This window comes from Fusarium keratoplasticum, chromosome 2, assembly GCF_025433545.1.
Source record: "Fusarium keratoplasticum isolate Fu6.1 chromosome 2, whole genome shotgun sequence".
NCBI classification, from domain to species: Eukaryota; Fungi; Ascomycota; class Sordariomycetes; order Hypocreales; family Nectriaceae; genus Fusarium; species Fusarium keratoplasticum.
In genome coordinates, this window is record NC_070530.1 from 1886432 (window position 1) to 1905775 (window position 19344).

The window sequence follows — 19344 nt, forward strand, 5'->3', positions numbered from 1 at the left end:
CTTGCTGGCGGTGGTCGACTTCCAATGCTAGATCAGGATACCGGGATTCAGGATCAGGTTGTTCAACTGCCCACTCAGCATTGCTTGCGCCCATCCCCAGGTGAGGTGACACAGTCACACACTCCCCCAGACCGCGGCCGCCGCTATCCGCAGCTAGACGTGGGACAAAATCAAGCCTGCCTGCATGGTGATGAGGGTATTCATTCATTAATTCAATCTGAGCCCTGGTCTGGGGGAGATGCAAACTGGCGCACAATGTGCTCCAAAATGCTCGGCCCCTGAGTCAAACATTAGAGACTCCGTTCCTCCGGGGCCCCGGAAACTCCAAAGATAAGCCATCATCATCATCATTAACGGGGGCCGCGACGGCGATGACTCGAGAAACGGGCGTGATAACAAAATTGTTTTCCCCTTCTTGTCAGGGGAAAAGATCGACAAAGACTTGACGTCGTCGACATGCCGTTGTCATCGCCCATCCACCAGCCAAATGCGCCCATTCCAACCCCAGCTTTTTTTTTTTTTCTTTGGCTCATTCTGCCCCGCGAATACCACCCTCCAAAAAGCAAGCAGCAGAAGTGGCCAGCGGCGGCTACACACCCGCATTTCGCGCGCACACACCACCCCCGGATTTCTGACACTCGCCTAGATATGGACCAAACATGGGCTTCCCTTTTTTCTCCTTCCTTTGGGTTCCCAAGATTTCTTCACACCACTTCCCTTATTTCTATCCTCTCCCGATCTCCGGCTCAGCCCTCATTCGCCAGCCCCGGTTCTGGCGGTGTACTGTACATGTACAGTAGGTGGTATGTAGGACGCACGTGTGGTGCTTTGTGCTGCATCTTGGTCCGCCTTCTAATTAAACCGGACTGCTTATCGTAGGCCAGGGGCCAGCACTCGACCACTCAGCCCACGAAGGGCAGCCGGATTGAGCAAGAGATACGCCCATTGTGCGACTCTCCGCGCGTAACGCCTCCCCTTCACCTTCACCGACCATCCCGGCCCGAGACCGAGACCGTGGAGCGGCCCTACGAGCCGGCCGACCTGCCTCTTACACAGGGCGGACTTCCCTTGATCCATCCCCCAACAATTCATAGGCGGGATTGCCGTGCGTGTGCTGCGTAGACCTGACGTTGGATGCCTCATTCAACTGGCCCATGGGGTAAAAAAAAGAGGCACAACGCACAAACATGACGACTGTACGCCCCCAATGCCCGTCCACCCAATGACGCTGCTTCCCCTTGCCTTTGCCAAATCCTAAATAGCTGCACCCCTGAACTTGTACGCGGTTCTAAAGAAGGAAGAGTAAGAGGCTTGGGTCTTGGTCTTGGAGGGGACGCGCAACCAGCCCTCTCTCCGTCCTACGTGGTTCATCGTCTTTGGATGCAGCAAGAGCTTCCTTCTGATTGTACTGTAAGATGGACGGCCGCTTTGGCCCTGTTATCAAACAAAGCCGCCACCAGGGGGGAAAACAGGCAAACACTTATCAGGGGGGCTGCGCCTGGGCTCAGCTTTCATCCACCACCACCGCCCAAAGCCTCACAGGCTGACGTGATGCAGAGCTTTTGAGGCGTGCCACTCAGAAGGTTTCTGCCCCCCCCAAATGTTGCAGTTGCTTTTACGAGCTTTTTTGTTTTTGTGTGCCTGTATGGGGGATTCCACGTCGGTTCTTTGCTTTTTTGTGTTACCACCACCCCTGACAACACACAGAGAGTCTGGGGGAACAGAAACGAGGCGAAGCCTTGTCAGGGACTTGTCATAGCACACAGAAAGTTAGGTCCAATGCTGGACTGGTTCTGGTGGCTTTCCATTGCCCGATAAACTCGAGGCCAAGGCGCTGTACCCTGAAACTCAGAGCCCACTCTCTGCTGGAGCGCCCTGAAAGTATATCGTTCACAAACTGGGGAAGCGTGCGGCCGCTGCGCCTCGAAAACCGGAGGGGTTCTTTGTTTTTTTTTTCTTGCTGGCAAATATTTTTTCCATCAGACCAGAAAAGAATCCGGTTCAACTTCTTCTCTGCCCGGTTACGGTCCGCTCATGCGCCGACCTCGCACCGCGTGCCGCACGCAACGTAACCCATCCCATACACGCCTTAGCCGCAGAGCCGATGAGAAGGCATTTGTTATTCTCCCCTCCTCTCTTGTGTACGAATGTGTGTGTGTGTGTGGTAATGGATGGTGTTTAGGCTCAGGCCCTTGTGGTGTTGTGCTCTTATCACCTGCGGTTTTCTCGTCTCCATGTGATAACTGCGACCATCTGACTTTCAACCCATCTTCACCCACTTGAGCTGACGGCGCAGGGGTTGGACGAGAGATCCAGGAGGGGCATGGGTGTGGGTGGTGGGATTTCCCAGGCCTTGGCTTTCTAGTGGTGGGGGAAGGCGGCAGATCAGATTGATTTGTGCCGTCCCGTCAGCCCTTTGGAAGCATGTGTGTGTGTGTGTGTGTGCCCGTGTGTGGGTGGGGGAGAGAAGAGACATGGCCAGAGAGGGGACATCGATTCGAGGGACACGCAACACAAGCAAAGAGTCTCGTCTTTGACCAAGGAGTGTTCCCCGGGTCAAAGAGGGAAAACATCTGCGTAACAATCGACAAGCCCCTAGCAACCACAGATGCTGTCAAACTCCCCGACTAATGACGGCATCCTGAGATCTACCTATCCTCCCCCCAAGCCCCCAAGGGGCGCGCACTAAGGCCATCCATCCATCTGGGCTGGCCGAACGCCTCGCTGGCCCTGCTACCCAAACAGGCCAAACGACATGCCAAAGCGCGAGTTGCCTGGCCCAAGGTGTGCTCGCTAGCTACAGCACCTCAACTTGACTTTTCTGCTTTCCCTTGGTTCTCCCCGGACCTGCTCCCCCGTTTGAGTAAGGACGCGATCCAGATTCCAACCCTCCAGCTGCGGTTCCGCAGGGTTGTCCATCCGATCTGATCTGGGTGCTCCCTCCCACAGTGTCTCCCTCCGTCTTCATTATGTCACACGAGGCGATCCTGACGTCGGTCACCGGGGCAGGTTGTTTACACATGTTGGATCAAGTGCTTGGTCATTCCAAATCACACAGGTCAGATCAGATCAAGTCAAGTCAAAGCAACAAAGTCACAGGCCAGGTCAGGGTTGAGTGGGTAAAGCTCGAGCTAGTTTGCTTTGCATGCGCTGCGCTGCGTCTATCTATTACCATACATCATACACTTGGTTCGTAATTCTCAGGAGAGCAAAATCTCCCCGGGGGCACGTCTCCGCCCATTATGCCGACCCCCCGATACTGCAACCCCCGGTCGCCATTAGTTATCTTTCAAGACCCTCCCCTCTGCCAAATCATACATTTGGTGCCGAAGCAATAGAAGTGATCCCGCACATTGAACAAGAGAAGGAAGACATGAACATTAGACATTTGACATAAAATTTTTGTTTGAATAGACAGGAGTCGAGTTTTTTGTCTCAAGAATTAAAAAAAAGAAAGGGAAAAAAACCAGCCATGGATATCAAAATAGACTCTGCTTTTCCGGTCGAGGTATGGTGGCCCCAACAGCCCCGAGGCAAGCCCGAGGGAAAAATCCAAGTGCTCCGCAATTCGAAATCTAGTTTCTGCCGCCCCCCGTAGAGGGCGGGACTCATGTTGGAACCAATGTCCGCCGCCCCTGGAGAAAAATGCCTGCCTTCTTTCGTTTCACAAGTGCCGCCCAAGTCCTCGAGTGCTCAATACTGTGTTTGAGATGATGAAATTCGATTGCCATGTAGTAACCCGTAAACGCCGTCTCTTTCTATACCTCTATAACCCATATTGTTCGTCATCATGTCGTGCGAGCTGCGAAGCAATCGTCTGTCCTACATCCGATCCATGAGATCGCCTCCTGCCAGACTGTTGGCGCCGGAGCTCCTGCCGCTGTGGCTGAATCCGTTATCTGAGAGCAGGTCCTGGACTGCTACCTTGGGGACCTGGGGAACGGGGAGCTTTCGCTGAGATCCGTCTGGCCGGCTGATGATGTCCGTCAGGGACATTCCAGTGGCGCGGGGAGCAGAAGCGGGAGGAGGTCCCTGAAGGTGGTGGTTCTCGAGATGAGGCTCCATGGGGGCTAGGGCAGGGGTCGTGTTGTGCTGGAGAGACAGGTTCCGGAGGCTGGGGAGCTCATAGCCGGAGAAAGGTCGCAGGCGAGGAGAGTGAGCGGGAGTGGCGATGGGAGTGTGGTCGGGAGTAGGAGACAGAGAGTCGTGGGAGAAGGTTGGCGAAGAGGGAGCCGTCGAGTTGGGGGAGTTGGGCCGCGACCTCTTGGAGTGTCGCATAGCGCCAGAGTAGTGGTCGTCGTTGGGCTCATCGTTGGAGTGAGAGCGCGACATGTGATAAGAGGAGAGCGTCGGGAGGTGGCCTCGGGAGCTGTGCATTCCGTGGCTATAGTAGGGATGGTGACGCGAGTTGTGGTGAGGAGGAGCAGTGAGGGTCTCACGCTCAACCTGAGTAGCGGCCTTGGCCAGCATGGAAATGTCACCACTTCGGTTGTAGTGAACAGCCGAGACGGGAAGAGCAAATGTCGAGTAAGAGTGGGGAGGAGAGACATTGGGGGAGGCCAGAGTGGATGTGGGAGCAGAGCGGATGGTCTTGGGAGCGGGAGGCGGCGCCATCATTCCATCGGGAAGCATGTGAGGCGGGAGGCCCTGCTGCTGGTGCATCTGATGCTGCTGCTGTTGCTGGTGCTGCTGAGCAGCCTTGTTGCCTCTCCTCGAGTTGGGGTTGTTGTGAATACGGGAGTGGCGGGTGAGCTCATCAGAGCGAGAGAACTTCTTGCTGCAGCCGGGGAACTGGCAGGCATGAGGCTTCTCGCCAGTGTGAGTGCGGATGTGTCGAGTCTGATGCTCGAGACGGTGGAAGGCCTTGTCGCAGAGAGGGCACTTGTAAGGTCGAGGCAGCTCGTTGGAGCTCTCTGAGGCCTGGGCACCCGGGAGGGGCCCGTTGGGTTTGATAACAGTGACTGCTGCGGTTGCCATCTCGACGTCGCCCTGTTGGGGTTTCTCGGGTTCCGTATCAGCCGACGCTGTGGGATTCAGTAGGTTGGAGAAATCCAGTGCTCGTTGCATGTGAGTCGACTGGTGGAGGACCCAACGCTCAACGTGATAGAGGTTATCAAGATTGGCGATGTCAGTGGATAAGAGTCCAGAGTCGAGAGCCGATATAGCGATCGTTGATGTGCGGTTTGGGTTGCTGGTGTATTGGGTGATTGTTCTTGGACCGAAGTCTCTGAAGCTGAAGCTGATGCAGGTTGGTGGAGGAGTCAAGTTCCGGGGAAGCTGGAGGATCTGGCGTAACGATTTGGAGAGAACGGGAATCTGGAGTGAAGGAGGGGACGGGGGGGATCCAATGGTTATAAAGAATGCCGGGCTCGGCCGGGTCGGTACTAGACCACGCACTGCGACATCGAGACGGAGAAGGACGAGCGAGTGAACGGAGCGAGTGGAGGAGGGTGGAGGGTGGAGGGTGCGTGGAGGGGGGAAGAAGGAACGAGGGACGGGAACAAGCAACCCACGCACACACGCCTTGCCTAGATGCACGCCCCTGCACCCCACGCTGGCTTGTAGGCACAGCCAGAGGGTACCTGAGCCCGCCTTGTGCCAGGCAGCGGTAAAACAGGAGTGCCCTCAGGGCCAGCAGGGCAGGTCACTAGAGGACTAGGGGGTTGGTCCGGTGCACCGCTACAGCTACAGGGGAATGTCAATGTCCAGTGGGTTTGTTCAGTGAGTGGAGTGCCCCGTGGGTGGCCCCCTTAGTGGGCTCTCACAGTTTTTTTTTTTCCCTCTTCACCTCAAGCACGCAAGAGCCATACAAGCCAGAGGAGGGTCCACTCAGACGAAAAATGAGGGGTGATCTTATGAGCGTGGGAGGTCAAGTAAGGAAGGAAGGACGTGTGGGGCGTGGGGCGTGGACTGTACGTACCTTCCTGCCCCTCCACCTTTCTTACTTGTCCCTTCCTTACCCCGGCGGGAGAAGCAGGAGGCTCCAATGGAAGGTGCGATGGGGTCTTCCACTGGAAACCTGCGCTGGGGCTCTGGAACAACTGGAAACCTGGATGCCCCGTTTCTTCGGGCCTTATCCTGGGGGGCATAACGGGGCGAGCAGCAACAGATGAGGAAGGAAGAAAAAAATCAGAGTCACAGAGAGACCCAATGTGCGACTCCAAGCCTCGTCCAACCGTTCCATCCATTGCAAGTTGCCTCCTCATCTCCCCCGGTACAACATTGAGAAAACTTTCATGATCCGCCCCCGGAGACAAGAGCGAACGGAACGAGTCACGACCAGTGTCGGGACGACAACGACGGATGGACTGGACGGATGAGCTGGGGATTTGGTACGGCCACCCCTCCCGAGATGGCCTTTCGACCGCGGAGTCCACCCCTCCGCGCCGACCATCCTCCGAGTCTCTCCCCATCTCTGGGATCCTCAATCTTTGGCCTCTGTTTGCGCCCGTGGAGTCCCCTCCCTCCTCGAGAGGACAAGACTCGGCCTCCACGCCCCGAACGCCGACCTCTCACCTTCGTCCTGGGATGCCGACCTGGAGAGGCGTGTGGAGTTTGCTCCTCGCCCTCTCGTTCGCCCGCTTGGCCCTTGGGTCCCCCCAGCCCATCTGGCCGCCGCCAATGCCCGAAGAGGTTCGACGGTGAGACCTTTCGCCCACCCTTCTCTCGCTCCACTTCACCGTGGGCTTCCTCTCGCTGTGAGCGCTGTAGTTTTTTTTCTCTCTCTGATGGCCGGCCCGGGGCGTGGGGCACATCAGGCCTCTTGTTCATGTCGTGCTCGACTGATTGGTCTCCATTCCATGAAGCGGCTCCGACTGCCCCCTTTGATCCTTTTTTTCTCGGTGATTTTTTTGCTCAGAGCCCTCAAGCCCTTTTCGGTTTTTACGGGACCTGTACCGAAACGTTATGCGACCGCCACGTTGACTCGTGGTTGTCGTCTTGTTGAGGCTGGGTTACTGTGCTGTAAGCTGGGCTGAGCTGGCATGGCATGGCAGCGGTTGCTTTCAAACATGCCATTCGTGAATAATTCGTGTTGCCATGGCTGTGCGCCTTGGTAGGCAAAGAATACGCAATTGCGTGTCGATCTCCTGTATCAGGCATATTGCCCATTCTATGCGGCGCTGTTGTCATGCTCTGCCATGCATTTCGCCTTGGTATGAGTAACCGTGGTGAAGAAGCGCTCCTCAACGTACGTAATCGCCCGTCTGCAACGTCGGACCTGTCCTCGATCCCATCCATCATGCCATGCCAATGCCAATGCCAATGCCACTCCCCCAGTCAAAGTCAGTCTCTCCGTTTCTCCGTCTTCTGATGCTATCGTGCTAGCTAGTCTCAGAGCCCCAGTGGGACCCTCCTCTTTCTTCTCCTCTTCTCAGGTGGACACTGCGCTAGGGCTGTCCTGGATGGCGTTGATTACTTCCTGGTTGGGACCTCACGATGCTTCAGAAGCGCCACTACCCCGTCCCAGGGTCGATTGGCATTGGTTTCTCATTATCAATCGCTCCGGCCTATCTTTACTTTTTCTTATTGCCCCCTTCGGCAATACTTTTGTGTCCCTGGAAGGGTGCTTGTTGCTGCCGGCTAGCAGCCCTTCAAAGGGGGCTATAGCCTATCCCGCATGATAGTATCCTCCCTACCCCAGGTTACCACAATTCCACACACACTTTTACCCCCGGATTTGGGGCAAACTCTCTCGTGACATGATCAGCCACAGGTCCAGGTCGTTGTGGCCGGCTCAAGAGGGGAGGGTGTCCTGGGCTTGGTTGTGAGATCCAAGCAGAGGAGAGCCAGGCTCGAAAATAATTACGCGAACAAATAATCGAGCGACATCGCAGGGCAAAAGCCTCGGGAGCGAGTCCGATTGTGGGGTATCTGCTCCCACAACACCAAAGGGCGCCATGGCCGGCCTTTCACCACTTCAGGCCGAACCATGATAAGCCCGCTTAGCCTGAGCTCCGGCATCAAATCACCAGACAGACCCTTACTCCGGACTTGTCAGTCGTCTAAACTCCAGATTCCTCCTGAACCCCTCCCGGGCCGTACTCTCTTTTTCTGGGGAGCCACGAGACCGGCGCAAATCCATCACCATCAGGTTGTTGGCCCCAGTGTAATCGGGCCATTCAACGCGATAAGCGCGCTCCCCAGAGTTCCGCCTTAAGCCGTCGTCTGGGGGGAAGGGCTTTGCAAGGTCTCGAGTGCATCATCCTCGAGGTCCCTATCGTCAGTCGCGTGCTGCTTGGTATTCCGGGGCCGGCCCTTTCCAGGGGGGAGATAGCCACATGAGGCGTCCCCATGAGGCCCAGTTCCAAGACATGGTTCCAGAGGTTGATTCGCCTCCTCACAGTTCTGCCAGCTTCCTCATGTCCGCCCCATCCCTGGGAAATACCCTCGGTCTAAGCCAAATCAAATGAGCTGCTCTGTCTGTCTGCCGCCGTCCTCTCTCACCTGCCGTGTCTGCGGGTCGTCCAGCCCAGACCTATCTTGCCCATCTCCGCAATCAACTTCATCACGAGATAAGTCGAGATCCATTCAGAGATTCGAGACTGCTCTCCTTCCCCTCTCCCCCCCTTCATATCTCCATATCTCCAGATTGCGGCTGCGGCTACGGTACAGCGGATGGACGGCAACGTCTTCCCCAGATTCCAGGCTTCAGGAGTCAGGTCTGGTGTCGGACAATGAATGAACACTTCACCCCCCTCCACATCCAGCCAATGTTGCCAATGTTGCTGATAGCCCGCCAGGGGTGCTAACACTTTCCCAATTCCAACGTGGGGGTGATAAGCTAATCTGGCTGATATCACGCCCAAGTTCCCAAACACAGGCGCAGAGAGACACCCTCCTCCGGCAGATGGTAGGGATTCGCAAGCCACCGGGCGGGCGTCTGGGTCGACCCATGCCCCTTGTTGATGTGTGCTTGCTTTGCTTCCTTGTCGTGTTAGCCCGTTTAGCCTGTCGACCAAGGCCGCCCTTATCCAAGAATCCTAGCGCGCCACCGCATCGTGTGTCTCGTCTGGTCTGTCATGACTGAGCGAGCTTCCCCGAGCAGATAAGGCAATTGAGCCCGGCCAAGAAACCCCAGGCCAGGAGGCTCTGTCATGCTCCATCTTTCTCCAGCTTCCCCTTGTGCGATGGCGCCCCAGACCCGAGCCCCTGATGCCTGTCGCAACCCTACGAGCTAGCCGATTGCGGCAATTCCGGGGCAAATGATCTCAGATCTTATCCTGACCCTCGGTGATTCGGAACGGCGATGTCCGCCATTGCATGTCAACACCTCGGATTTGGTCCGGAGTTCAGAGACCTTCCAGGTTTTTGGTCCTTATCTTGGCAGCTGGCATTTGACGCCTCCAACTCCCGCACGAGAGGCATGAACCATTCCGAGGCCACTCGGGTTGCCATGGCTTCGAGGCGCAAGCTCTTGACAACACGGATACACGTATTTCTACCCCGTACCCCTGACGCATTGAGCCCTGCCTCGACAAGGCGAGCAGTGTCGTCAGCAAACAGTTGTTTCGACGGGATTGCCCAGCTTTCCGTAGCGCCGCCGGCCAACTGGCCTGGCCCTGCGCCTGGACTGTCGCGGATTCGCTGCCCTAGAGAGAGGGTCCAGCTTGAGAAGAGCCTCCATCTTCCATGAGGGGACTCCATTGGAATCCAGCAGGGCCTGCTAGTCCGCGATGTTAATAATGCGCTGACATGCAAGATGCGGCAAACCATGTCCAGCCGATACGGCCAATGCGCCCGCCCTGAATCCAACGAGCCGGTTAAGACTCAGACTTGCACCCGGAAACGTTCTATTTCCCCAGAAAGACCTCGTGGTTGCCACGGATGTCATCTATTTCAGACCGAAGGGGTACAACTCTCGTCTCAATGACGCATTAGCAGTCATGCCCGTCCTCCTCCCGAGAGAATTCAGTCTCCGGCTCTGTACCCCAGCCCGTCAAACGACTTTTCCATAGTAGCGGCTTTCAGGGACCCAACACGTGCGGATACGGCCACGTCGGCCCTGACTGGACCGCTTGACTACACCCCCGTCCACGATAGCAGCCCCGTTCCCTGGGGCGGCTTGGGGATTTCACGACACTCAAGAGGAATTGCGTTTTTCATGTGTCAGTCCCGGCCGTCTGATTTGCCGTTTAGCCAGAGTAGCCGACCAGGCGTCTAAAGGCCCGAGAACTCCTAGGGGCAGGTCATCTCGGTTGCTGGATCTTGGGCGTATTGAGGCGACAAACTTCCCAGTGCTTGTTCCCACCCACGTGGTGGTATTGTGCGTAGTGTTGTTCTTCATCAGGGTCGACTACACTACGTTACTAGCCGCTACGTGATGTGATGCTATCCAGGTGCCTATCCGACCACCATCGGAGGCGGCTCCGCTGGGGGGCTTCAATGTCAGCGCGAGATTGGGATCGTTGATGGCGAAAGAAAGAGACCTGGGGGTGCTCTGCCGCATGTGATAGGTGAGCTAGACGTGACCTTGCAGCGGTCGTTGACCGAGAGTTGAAGCTATCCGGTGAGGAAACGTGTTGGTACAGCAGCCCTGGCAAGCCGCTGATCGGCTTCTGGCATACCGAGCCAGAGCCTCGGTGGTGGCTTGTGGGAGGTCCCTCGTCGCAGATCCCAAGGTCTAGATCTCCAACAAGCCTTCGCGGGGCTCCAGCTTTTTGCATGCACAATGCAGCGGCGTGCCATGATGTCCCTTGCAGAGGGGCCTGCGGCTCATTGAAGGCTGAACTAGTCCCAGGAAAGGACGATGAAGCTCGTCATGGCCATGGCCATTCCCGGACGGCGCTTAGGGGGACGATTGAGCAAGACGGCCAAGATCTTGCGCAAGCATGGCGCTGAAAGCAACTGTCACAATCAAGGCCAGGGAGAGCTTCACATAGCCGTGGCCGTGCGTCGCATGAAAGGCTTCTCTCCGTGGGGGTCTCTGACACTGAGAGTTGCCACGCTTGGTAAAGCTGGTCCGGCTGCACTGGCATCATCCAATACCTACTGCCTCTGCAGCATGGCAGCGAGCAGCACGCAAGCTGCCGAGCCTCTGGTCTCTGGCCATCCCCAGTTTTCCCGCTCACGATCCCGACATTGGCCGAGCCGTGCACGTACTGTTGGCGCCCGCCGTGATGCACAGTAGCCGCACAGTCGAGCTGTCGGCCCAATCGCCCATCTCTATAGCTGTCGGTGTGGGTGCTGAGAGCCTCAGGTGAGATGACTTGTCGCACCGAAATCACCTGTCTCCCCGCAAAAAAAAGGGACAAGAACCGCCGTGGTCATGGCTTCATTCAGCCAGACGAAGCTATCTGACCGGGCCGGTGTCATGGCCTAGCGCTTGCCCACAACCTACCTACCTCAAGGGCACCTGGTTCTCCAGACTCAAGGCCTCCTGGAGGAGCTCCTCGACCAGGCCCCAGGGTCTGGCGACAAACCCATGATAAAAGCCAGGGCTTTCACCACGCTGCCCCATCATGGACTGGAATCGTATTCGGTACCTTGCAGTTTAGAGCCGCCGCATCTAGCCGGGTGAGGGTTTTTGAGAGGACACGCCGTCTCATCGTCTCCAGTGCACGTCCAACTAAGCCTCATTGTCGGCGAGCTGGAGCAAGCTAGGATACACGGACAATCTGGGTGAGCGGGACAGCATCAAACAGCGATAAACCACCAGGAGAGGGTCAAGCTCGGAAATGGCGGCGCTAAATCTGATGCCGTAATGCTAACTCCTTGGTCTGCATTGCAATCGGGTGGGGCAGACCTGGGGGAAGAGGCGAAGTCATCGCTGCAGCAAGTCTAGAAGCTTGATCAGTGAGTCTCAGCCATCCAGACTCCACTGGACGTCTTTTCCCTCAGACAAGACAAGCAATTGTCCGTTTGTCTCTTGAAAGCCGAGGCTTCCAGCTCCGTTGCGAGTCGAGCAAGCAAACTTTGCCGTGTCACTTGAAACTGGCACGGGGTAACTCATGCAAGGCACAAGACAAGCATAGTCTGGATGTAACACAAGCATCAACGGGGAGCCAAGACCGTAGAGAATCTTGGAAAGTCGCAGAACGGAGCCCGCCCACCGTCTGACCCCGTCTTTGGCTTTGGGGTGCTGTGCTGTGTTGCGCTGTACCGTCCCTTGGCCGGTCCGTCCTAATCACGCCGTCAGCTGGAATCTCTTATCTCTGCAGTTTCCCGTTACGGACAGGCTCCTATCATGACCCCAGACTGTCAATCCTGTGACTCGAAATCTTTTCCGTGCTCTGCCGGGGACCGGGGAGATGGGGGATGGGGTAGCCTCGTCTTCCCCACAACCTCCTCCCACAATCATCTCAAGGACGGGAGGAAGGGCTAATGGCGCCGAGGTCGTTATCTCTAGTATCATGCGCTGCTCGAGTCAAGCTCTCAATCTGCCACCGACGATCACCTCGCACCTTTTTCTTCGCCACTCTCTAATCTGAAGCTGGAGTCTCCACGTCCCCACGATGGCTCCAAGACTCGTCTGGGGTTTAGGGCCCTCGCTGAACCCCGTATTGAAGTCGACCTGGTGAGAATCAGCTCAGTGTTACCCGAGCCACATCCATTCCCAGGAGCTGGTTGTGTAGCCAATATTTGCTGGGATATTGGCCCGCAAGTGCCGGTGTGGTGACCGAAGCGTTGTGGAATGCAATAAAGTCCAATGGACCTTGGCCTTCTCGGCTTTCTTAGTGGACAGTAACTCTGTGACTGCTCACCTTTCACAGCAAATACCACGACTATCTGGCAATTGTGCTCTGATCCCTCCCCAATGGCGAGCGGTTTGCCACGGCCGTTTGCCACAGCGGTTAAACTGCCCTTGCTCCATGCTGGGATATCTGTGGACCGCTTATCGAGATTCGTGGCCCAAAGCCGGGGATTGAGTGGCTCGACGAGAGGAGAGAAGGGGAAACAGTTCAAGGCAACCTTGAGTAAGCGGAGAGCTAGCTCAGGTGAGCTTCGGTGGGCTGATACTCGGTCTCATCGAATGTTCCAAAGAAGTCGACTATGCCGTAAAGGAAGACAGGGTTTCATCCTCCACAGATGGTCGATCCTTTGACGTGGGAGCTTCGCCGGCGAGACTTGCCCGACGACTTAGAAAGGGTATCTACAAGTCACGTGACCTCGCGTTCTTTGTTCTTCGAAGCACGTGCGTGACTGCCGCGACCACCGATGGTGAAAGGTCCACTCACGATTGCTTCATTGACTGGCCTGGAAAAACTCCGCGCATCGTCATGAGAGTGGAGGATGGATTATCATGCGATTCACGGTCATGACAGAGCCAGCTTTGACACATCTGGTACCCGTCAGTCTCACGATGCATCCCACGATCTGGTGCCTAAACTAACCCGCTATACAGACCGATTACCAACCGTCTCGGCTTCCCAGGCCCTGGACGAGCTTGGAGGCGACGCGTCAAACCACGTCTCTACAGGCCTCGAGGATCTAGATCATGCTCTTGCGGGCACAGTATCCGTTGACTCTCAGGATTCTACCCCAAAAGGTGGTGTTCATCGCGGCCAGGTGACAGAAATTTGGGGCCCCCCTGGAACGGGGAAAACTGCCTTGGGGTAAGGAAGTGGACGTTCCCTTGCATATTACGAGACTAACGTGCGAGGAAGACTGCAGCTCGCCTCAAATGCATTGCGGGATGGCAATGCAGTGGTCTGGGTAGGTTCGTTGAGTCAAGCATAACCCTCCTTCGATACCAATATCTGACCCAACTTTGCTGTATAGACTGCTTTCAGGCTATTCCTCACAACAGGCTAAAGGCGGTCATCAATGCTATCAAGGACGATCAAGGCGATTCAGACGTGGAAGCACATGATGTTGAGGTTGACGCTGGCCGATTCCTTCATTATTCATGTCTGACACTTCCTCACTTTGTTGCCCTCATCTCACGACCTACTGCCAAGGCTATACCAGCCAATTCTTCGCTGGTGGTTATCAGCTCCCTATCATCATTAGTCAACTCGGCTCTGCCAAAATCGCATGATGGCAAGGCTATTTCTAAGTCTGCCAAGGGTATGTGGATAAGCGAGTGCTTGATGTCCCGTAGCTGACATGTTTCCAGGTCCAAGTCCCTCTACGAAACGACTACAGGCACTGCAGTCCATCATGAATGCTCTTCACAAACTTGCGGCCACTAGGAATTGCGCAGTTGTGATCCTGTCTCAATGCGCAACCAAGATGCACTCAGAAAGGGGCGCAACGTTGACCGCAGCAGTTAATGCCACGGTTTGGGAGCAAGGGGTCTCGACACGGCTTGTCGTGTTCCGAGACTGGGTCTGGCAAGAGGGCAAGCTTGCGAGCGTGTTCCTCGCAGGTCTGCAAAAGGTGGATGGAAAGGCGTCTCAGGAGACCGTGGAGAACGTAGTCGCATTCAAAGTGGAGTTGGTATGTCAGGCATCGTGTGTCCAAGCTGGCGATCGCTCACATGAAGATGGCAGGACGGCGTGGCCCAGATTCCCTACGAAGCGATTCAATCAATTGAACTGGCCAGGCACAAGCGAAAGCTTGGCGAGACGGAGCTCGAAGTTCCTGACAGCGAGGACGACGAGGACTACGGATGGGCAGATGAAGACGAAGCGGCTATGCCGGCCCCGCCGCCTCAGTGGCAAGGGAGCGAGGACCTCATCCTGGGCCAGGAAGTCGGACGGAGCGAGGACGAGAACAGTGATGGAGATGATGGGGAGCACGGGGACGACAACTAATCAGCAAAGTAAAGGAGGCTCTAGATGGGTCGGATGGAGTCTGGGGATTGTTTAGAAGGAGGCGAGAACCCTTCTCGGCGCCGGCGAAGCGCCGAGAATGGACACCGAGTCGAGACGGCGACCGGCATCTCTAGGCATTGGCAGAGCCTCAGAACGGAACGGAGCAGGGCACGACATGGCCGCGGAGCGAGATGAGAGAATGGCAAAAAGGCGCATTGATGTGAGCCCCTTTCTTACCCTACCAATTCTCCGCCGAAAGCGAAAAATCAGCGCAACGCTGGGACTGTGGGGGACCGCAATAAAGCCGCGCATCGTGCTCGCTGGGCCACAGTCGGTTTGTCAAGCAAGTTCGGCCAAGTCCGGCCGTAGTCCCATGAGGTTAAGCATCGTGGCCGAGCGAGGAGCGAGCGTGGCTCATGGGGTGGGAGGGTTTCGTCATACAGGACCTATTTTACCCGGGTGCCCCAGACTATGGCATGCTTCTGGAAGGACAAGAATTTTCTCTTATGGCATCATTGGCGTCTTAGCTAAGAGACTGCCCCAGGACCCAGGCGTCCCGAAGAGGACTAGAGGCCCTGGGCGTTTCTCCATCCAGGTGAAGCAGGGACAACGGTTGGGCGGCTGGCGGAGGTTTTACTGAGCGGGCGTGGAGCGTCGAGCAAGCCTAGCAAGCATCGAAGGGCTCGTGCTCCACCGGGCCGGTCGCTCTTCTGGAGGGATGCTCGAGGTACCTGTGGGGAAAAGATACTTCTGGCCCAGCTTCTGCCCCAGGGTTTCGTAACGACACACCACCCTCATGCGCTTTTGGGCCATGGCCGATGCGATGGCGTCTTGGGGCTCCTGGCTATCCAAATCTTCCCTGCCCATCCAGCCATCCATCCCATCCTCGGTCTTCCCAAGGTTTCCCCCATCAGCCTGCTGCTTGCCGTCATGGACGGTGGCAACTCGGCATGAAAAACGTGGTGGGCACGCAACCATCTCGGTCTGAGGGATGGAATCAAAGAAAACCTCCGAGGAAGCATCATGGAAGCAGGGAAGAAGATGGGGATGGATGACGCATGAGATGGCACGGTACTGTACCAAGAATAGGGCCAGTGCCATCGGCATTCGACTCTGTACTCTGTGCGACAATGCGACTTGAGCCGGAATCTACCCCAACTAACGTTACCTGCCCATCCCCTAGTCTTCAGCATTCATTCCTAATTCATTCCTAGGACGGTCATCTCAGAGACTCTCACAAATCGCCCGCTACTCATCGTGCGGTGCAGTTTTAGCCCCAGCCCGGCACAATCTATGCACGATGGGATGCAACCTGCAAGCGTCCTGGTCGTCGACTGGGTTGAGTCCCCAACGTCATCTCATGCTGTGGAGTAAAACTCGGCGAGGGTCCGACATGGCTATGGCATGGAGAGGTTGATACTACTGTAAAAGACGATGCTCTTGTGGTTTGTATCACTGTCGTGCTTCATCATGGAGTGGGGATCGTGTTTGACAGGGTCGCTCTGCCCCGAGACAACGCAACAACAAGATGCATCATGATCATGAGTAGAGCGGTTACAGACAGGGACTGGTACCTGACTGGATACGCAGAAAGGTCTTGAATTGGCCAAGTCGCAGCTGGTTGTTTGCTTGTGAGTCAGAGCCAGTCTCCCGACATGACCCGTTCCGCCTCAACCTGTCTCGAGAACCACCACTCAACGTCAACGGCGGCTATCTAGTCTGGAGGTGAAGGCAACAAGGGCAAAGAAAAATTTTGTTCTCGGTTGTTGGGCAGCAGGCCATGATGGAGTTTTTACGGGTTTGCGGCTTTTGGATGCACACCGCCGTCGTGGCTTTTTTTTTTTTTTTTTCTCCCTCAATGCCTTTTCAACTCTGTTCCCAGTCTCGCCAATGATGTCGCTTCTTCTCGGCAACGAACGAGCGGGTTGTGCGCTAGTACGACTCCAGCCGCCCAGATCGTGAGATCTGGGATGCGATGCGCCAGTTGGGCCGAGATGGGACGGTGCTAAAGAAGGAAGAGAAATGACACTAGCCCCTGTAGGGAACTGCAGCGGTGCTGAGACATGTCCGCACCTGGAAGAAATGGCGTTTTTTATCGTGACTGGGGTTGGGGTTGGGGGATGGGTGAGATGGTGGGATTGATAAATGAAGCTATACGGTGGCCGTCTTTGTACACATCTCGTCGTGCATCTTGCGAGACCCATTGGCATTGGCAAATGCGCCCAATGGTTTGTCCTTGACAACGAGATGCTAGCGGTGTAGAAGCGCTGCTACGTGGTGTTGTTGTGCTCTGTCAATTGCTTACCCGGAGAACCATCGATTCCATCTCCCCCTTGGCAACTTTTTTTTCTTCTTCCCGCTTCTCCTTCTTTCCCGTGACTATTGCCGTTGTGAGACGGCTGCTCGTCAGATCGTACGTGGGCTCCGTATCGAGAAAGCTCAGGGATTGTTACTGAGGACGAGGGTGCATCTGCAGGGCGCTCAGGCGATTCTCCGTCGACATGGGCCGATCGAAGCGGAGACCAGTCTCCGAGAGCTCCCCCTCGTTGCAGCGAGAGCTACAGCTACAGCTACCTATCTACACACGGGGGATAAGGTAGATATGGAAGGGCAAGGTTGTATCTACGACCTCAGTGGACGATACCCCTGGATTTGCTTGCTTCTTTTGGTCTCACTGATACCTTGTATGGATGCTTGGCGGCCTCGGCAGACGGGAAGCACACGACGGGACTGCACTCGTCGTGCGACCGTTTCGGGTTATCCTGCGCGTGCGACGGCATCTCGGACTTGGTCGGTGAGAGGACACTCACTGTACGGTACGGAGCGGTGCGGTGCGGTACGGCATCCGTGGATGTCCGTCGTGGAATGGAATGTTGAAGCACGCGCCCTGACCGTCTTCTGGCCTGATCGTCGTGGTTGACGACGGTCTGCCCCAAGATTTGGCGCCCTCGTCCCCCAATCATTCCCTCCCGTTCCTTGCTCCTACACCTCCGTCTCGGATGCCTCATCGGCATATGCGCGGCAGATGGGCGACGATCTTGCTACATCGACCCCATGATGCATCCTTCTTTCCCCATAAGATGTGTCTCTCCGTGTGTGTGAATGCACCATGCCTTCGGTCTGGGGAATTCAACCGCCGCCGCAGCAAGGCAGATAAACGTGATATCGTCCGATGCACACGGCTTCCCTCGCCGACATGCGCGATCGTATCATTCGGGAGAGACGGTCCTCGGCACTCAGCGACGGACGGAGCCTCTACCTCTCCCGGGTAGCAGTCTGGGTGCCGTGCCGGACGGAGGGGGGGGGCCAGAGAGAAACGCGTGATGGATACAGGCAGTAATGTTGCGGTGGACGGCTGACGGCCCTGTCAAACTCCATGATTTACCATTGCCGTCGCATTCTCCCGGTCACGGGCTCCTTAAGGGGTGTGGTTGAACGGAGAAGGGAAACCTGGGGAACCGAGGATGGCGCTGGTCCTGGATCACGGGGTCCCCGCGAACCTTGGGGGACTGGCTGTCAGTGTTATTTGCCTGAATGCGATGCGATACCTTGAGCACGCGCTCACCCTTCGCAATCTGTTGCCGACGCCGGAGCGAGCTGCTCATGGTCATTCATCTCTTGGCGGGTTCGTCCCGGCTGTCGCGTGTCAGGATATCCCTAGCCGCGGAACGAAGAGGCATTTCGCTGCCTTGGTTTCAATTTTGTTTACTGTCGCTTAGATAACAAGCGATTGGCTTGTTGAACCGGCACGGCTCTCGGGTCCCATGCTGACGTGACATTAAAGGCTCTTCAGGCTTTTTGGACATTGCCGCGGATGAGAGTCCGCATGAATTACACACGTGTGCCATGTAGGCCCGTCCGTCCCCAGGGAACCGATTCCCCTTGATGTGTTGTCGGGCAACTCTAAAGCTGATACAACGTCACCTTCTATACTCGGTAGGACCTGGCGGTGATGAGCAGTGGCAGTGCTGTATGGGGGAAACTCGGCGGTCTGTGCCTGAGAGATGGGTACCGCTGTCCATACCGTCAATGCCGGTGTGTTTTCTATCTATGCATATTGGGGCTGTGGGTAGTTGTTAGTGATCTTAGTTAGGGACTATTATGGGTTGGGTTTGATATATCTCTGGAGACTTCGTTTCATATCTTCCCGGGATTGACGGTTTCGAATTTTACGGCATATGCTATTACCCTACGTGTTTCGAGATATCGTTATGCTACTCGTCTTGGATTGCTCACCTCAACCGATATTGGTGTAGTGGTGTTGGTGTTTCTACACATGTGTATCTCTACCATCGTTAGTTGAACTTAGAATAAGGGCAAACAACATGGATATTCAGTAGAACAAGTAAAAATATTATCCATAGCTGGTCATAGCCCGTTAAGGATACTAATATCAAGTAGCAAAATGACATTGAGTTATCCCGTTCATGTAACTCCAAGTCCTCGTCAGCGTCCAGAGTTGGTACAGGGTAGCCAATTCTCGGTCAAGCCCACCTGACCGAGGTCAGCCGGAAACGGACAATCTCCATGCCGGCTCACCTCACAGCAATTCGGCGACCTCATTGGCCAACAAGCTCATCGCGACTGCTGCTCACTCCATCCATTCCGAACAGGAGATCACAGACGGCCAGCCTTTGCTTCATCGCTG

At 55.9% G+C, this 19344-nt stretch overlaps 2 protein-coding genes across 2 annotated transcripts; one reads left to right on the top strand and one right to left on the bottom strand.

Moving 5' to 3' along the window:
• Positions 1–3822: 3822 nt before the first annotated feature.
• On the bottom strand, positions 3823–5316 carry NCS57_00250900 (DNA-binding protein creA; the record flags this gene model as incomplete). Its single annotated transcript, XM_053052539.1, has 1 exon — positions 3823–5316. Exon 1 carries the CDS (start codon positions 5065–5067, stop codon positions 3823–3825), a length of 1245 nt encoding a protein of 414 aa, XP_052917785.1. The 5' UTR covers positions 5068–5316.
• Positions 5317–13230: 7914 nt separating this feature from the next.
• Positions 13231–14696, top strand: NCS57_00251000 (RECA-2 domain-containing protein; the record flags this gene model as incomplete). Its single annotated transcript, XM_053052540.1, has 6 exons — positions 13231–13288; positions 13343–13553; positions 13605–13657; positions 13720–14007; positions 14057–14379; positions 14433–14696. 6 exons carry the CDS (start codon positions 13231–13233, stop codon positions 14694–14696), a joined length of 1197 nt encoding a protein of 398 aa, XP_052917786.1.
• Between the last annotated feature and the right edge of the window lie 4648 nt (positions 14697–19344).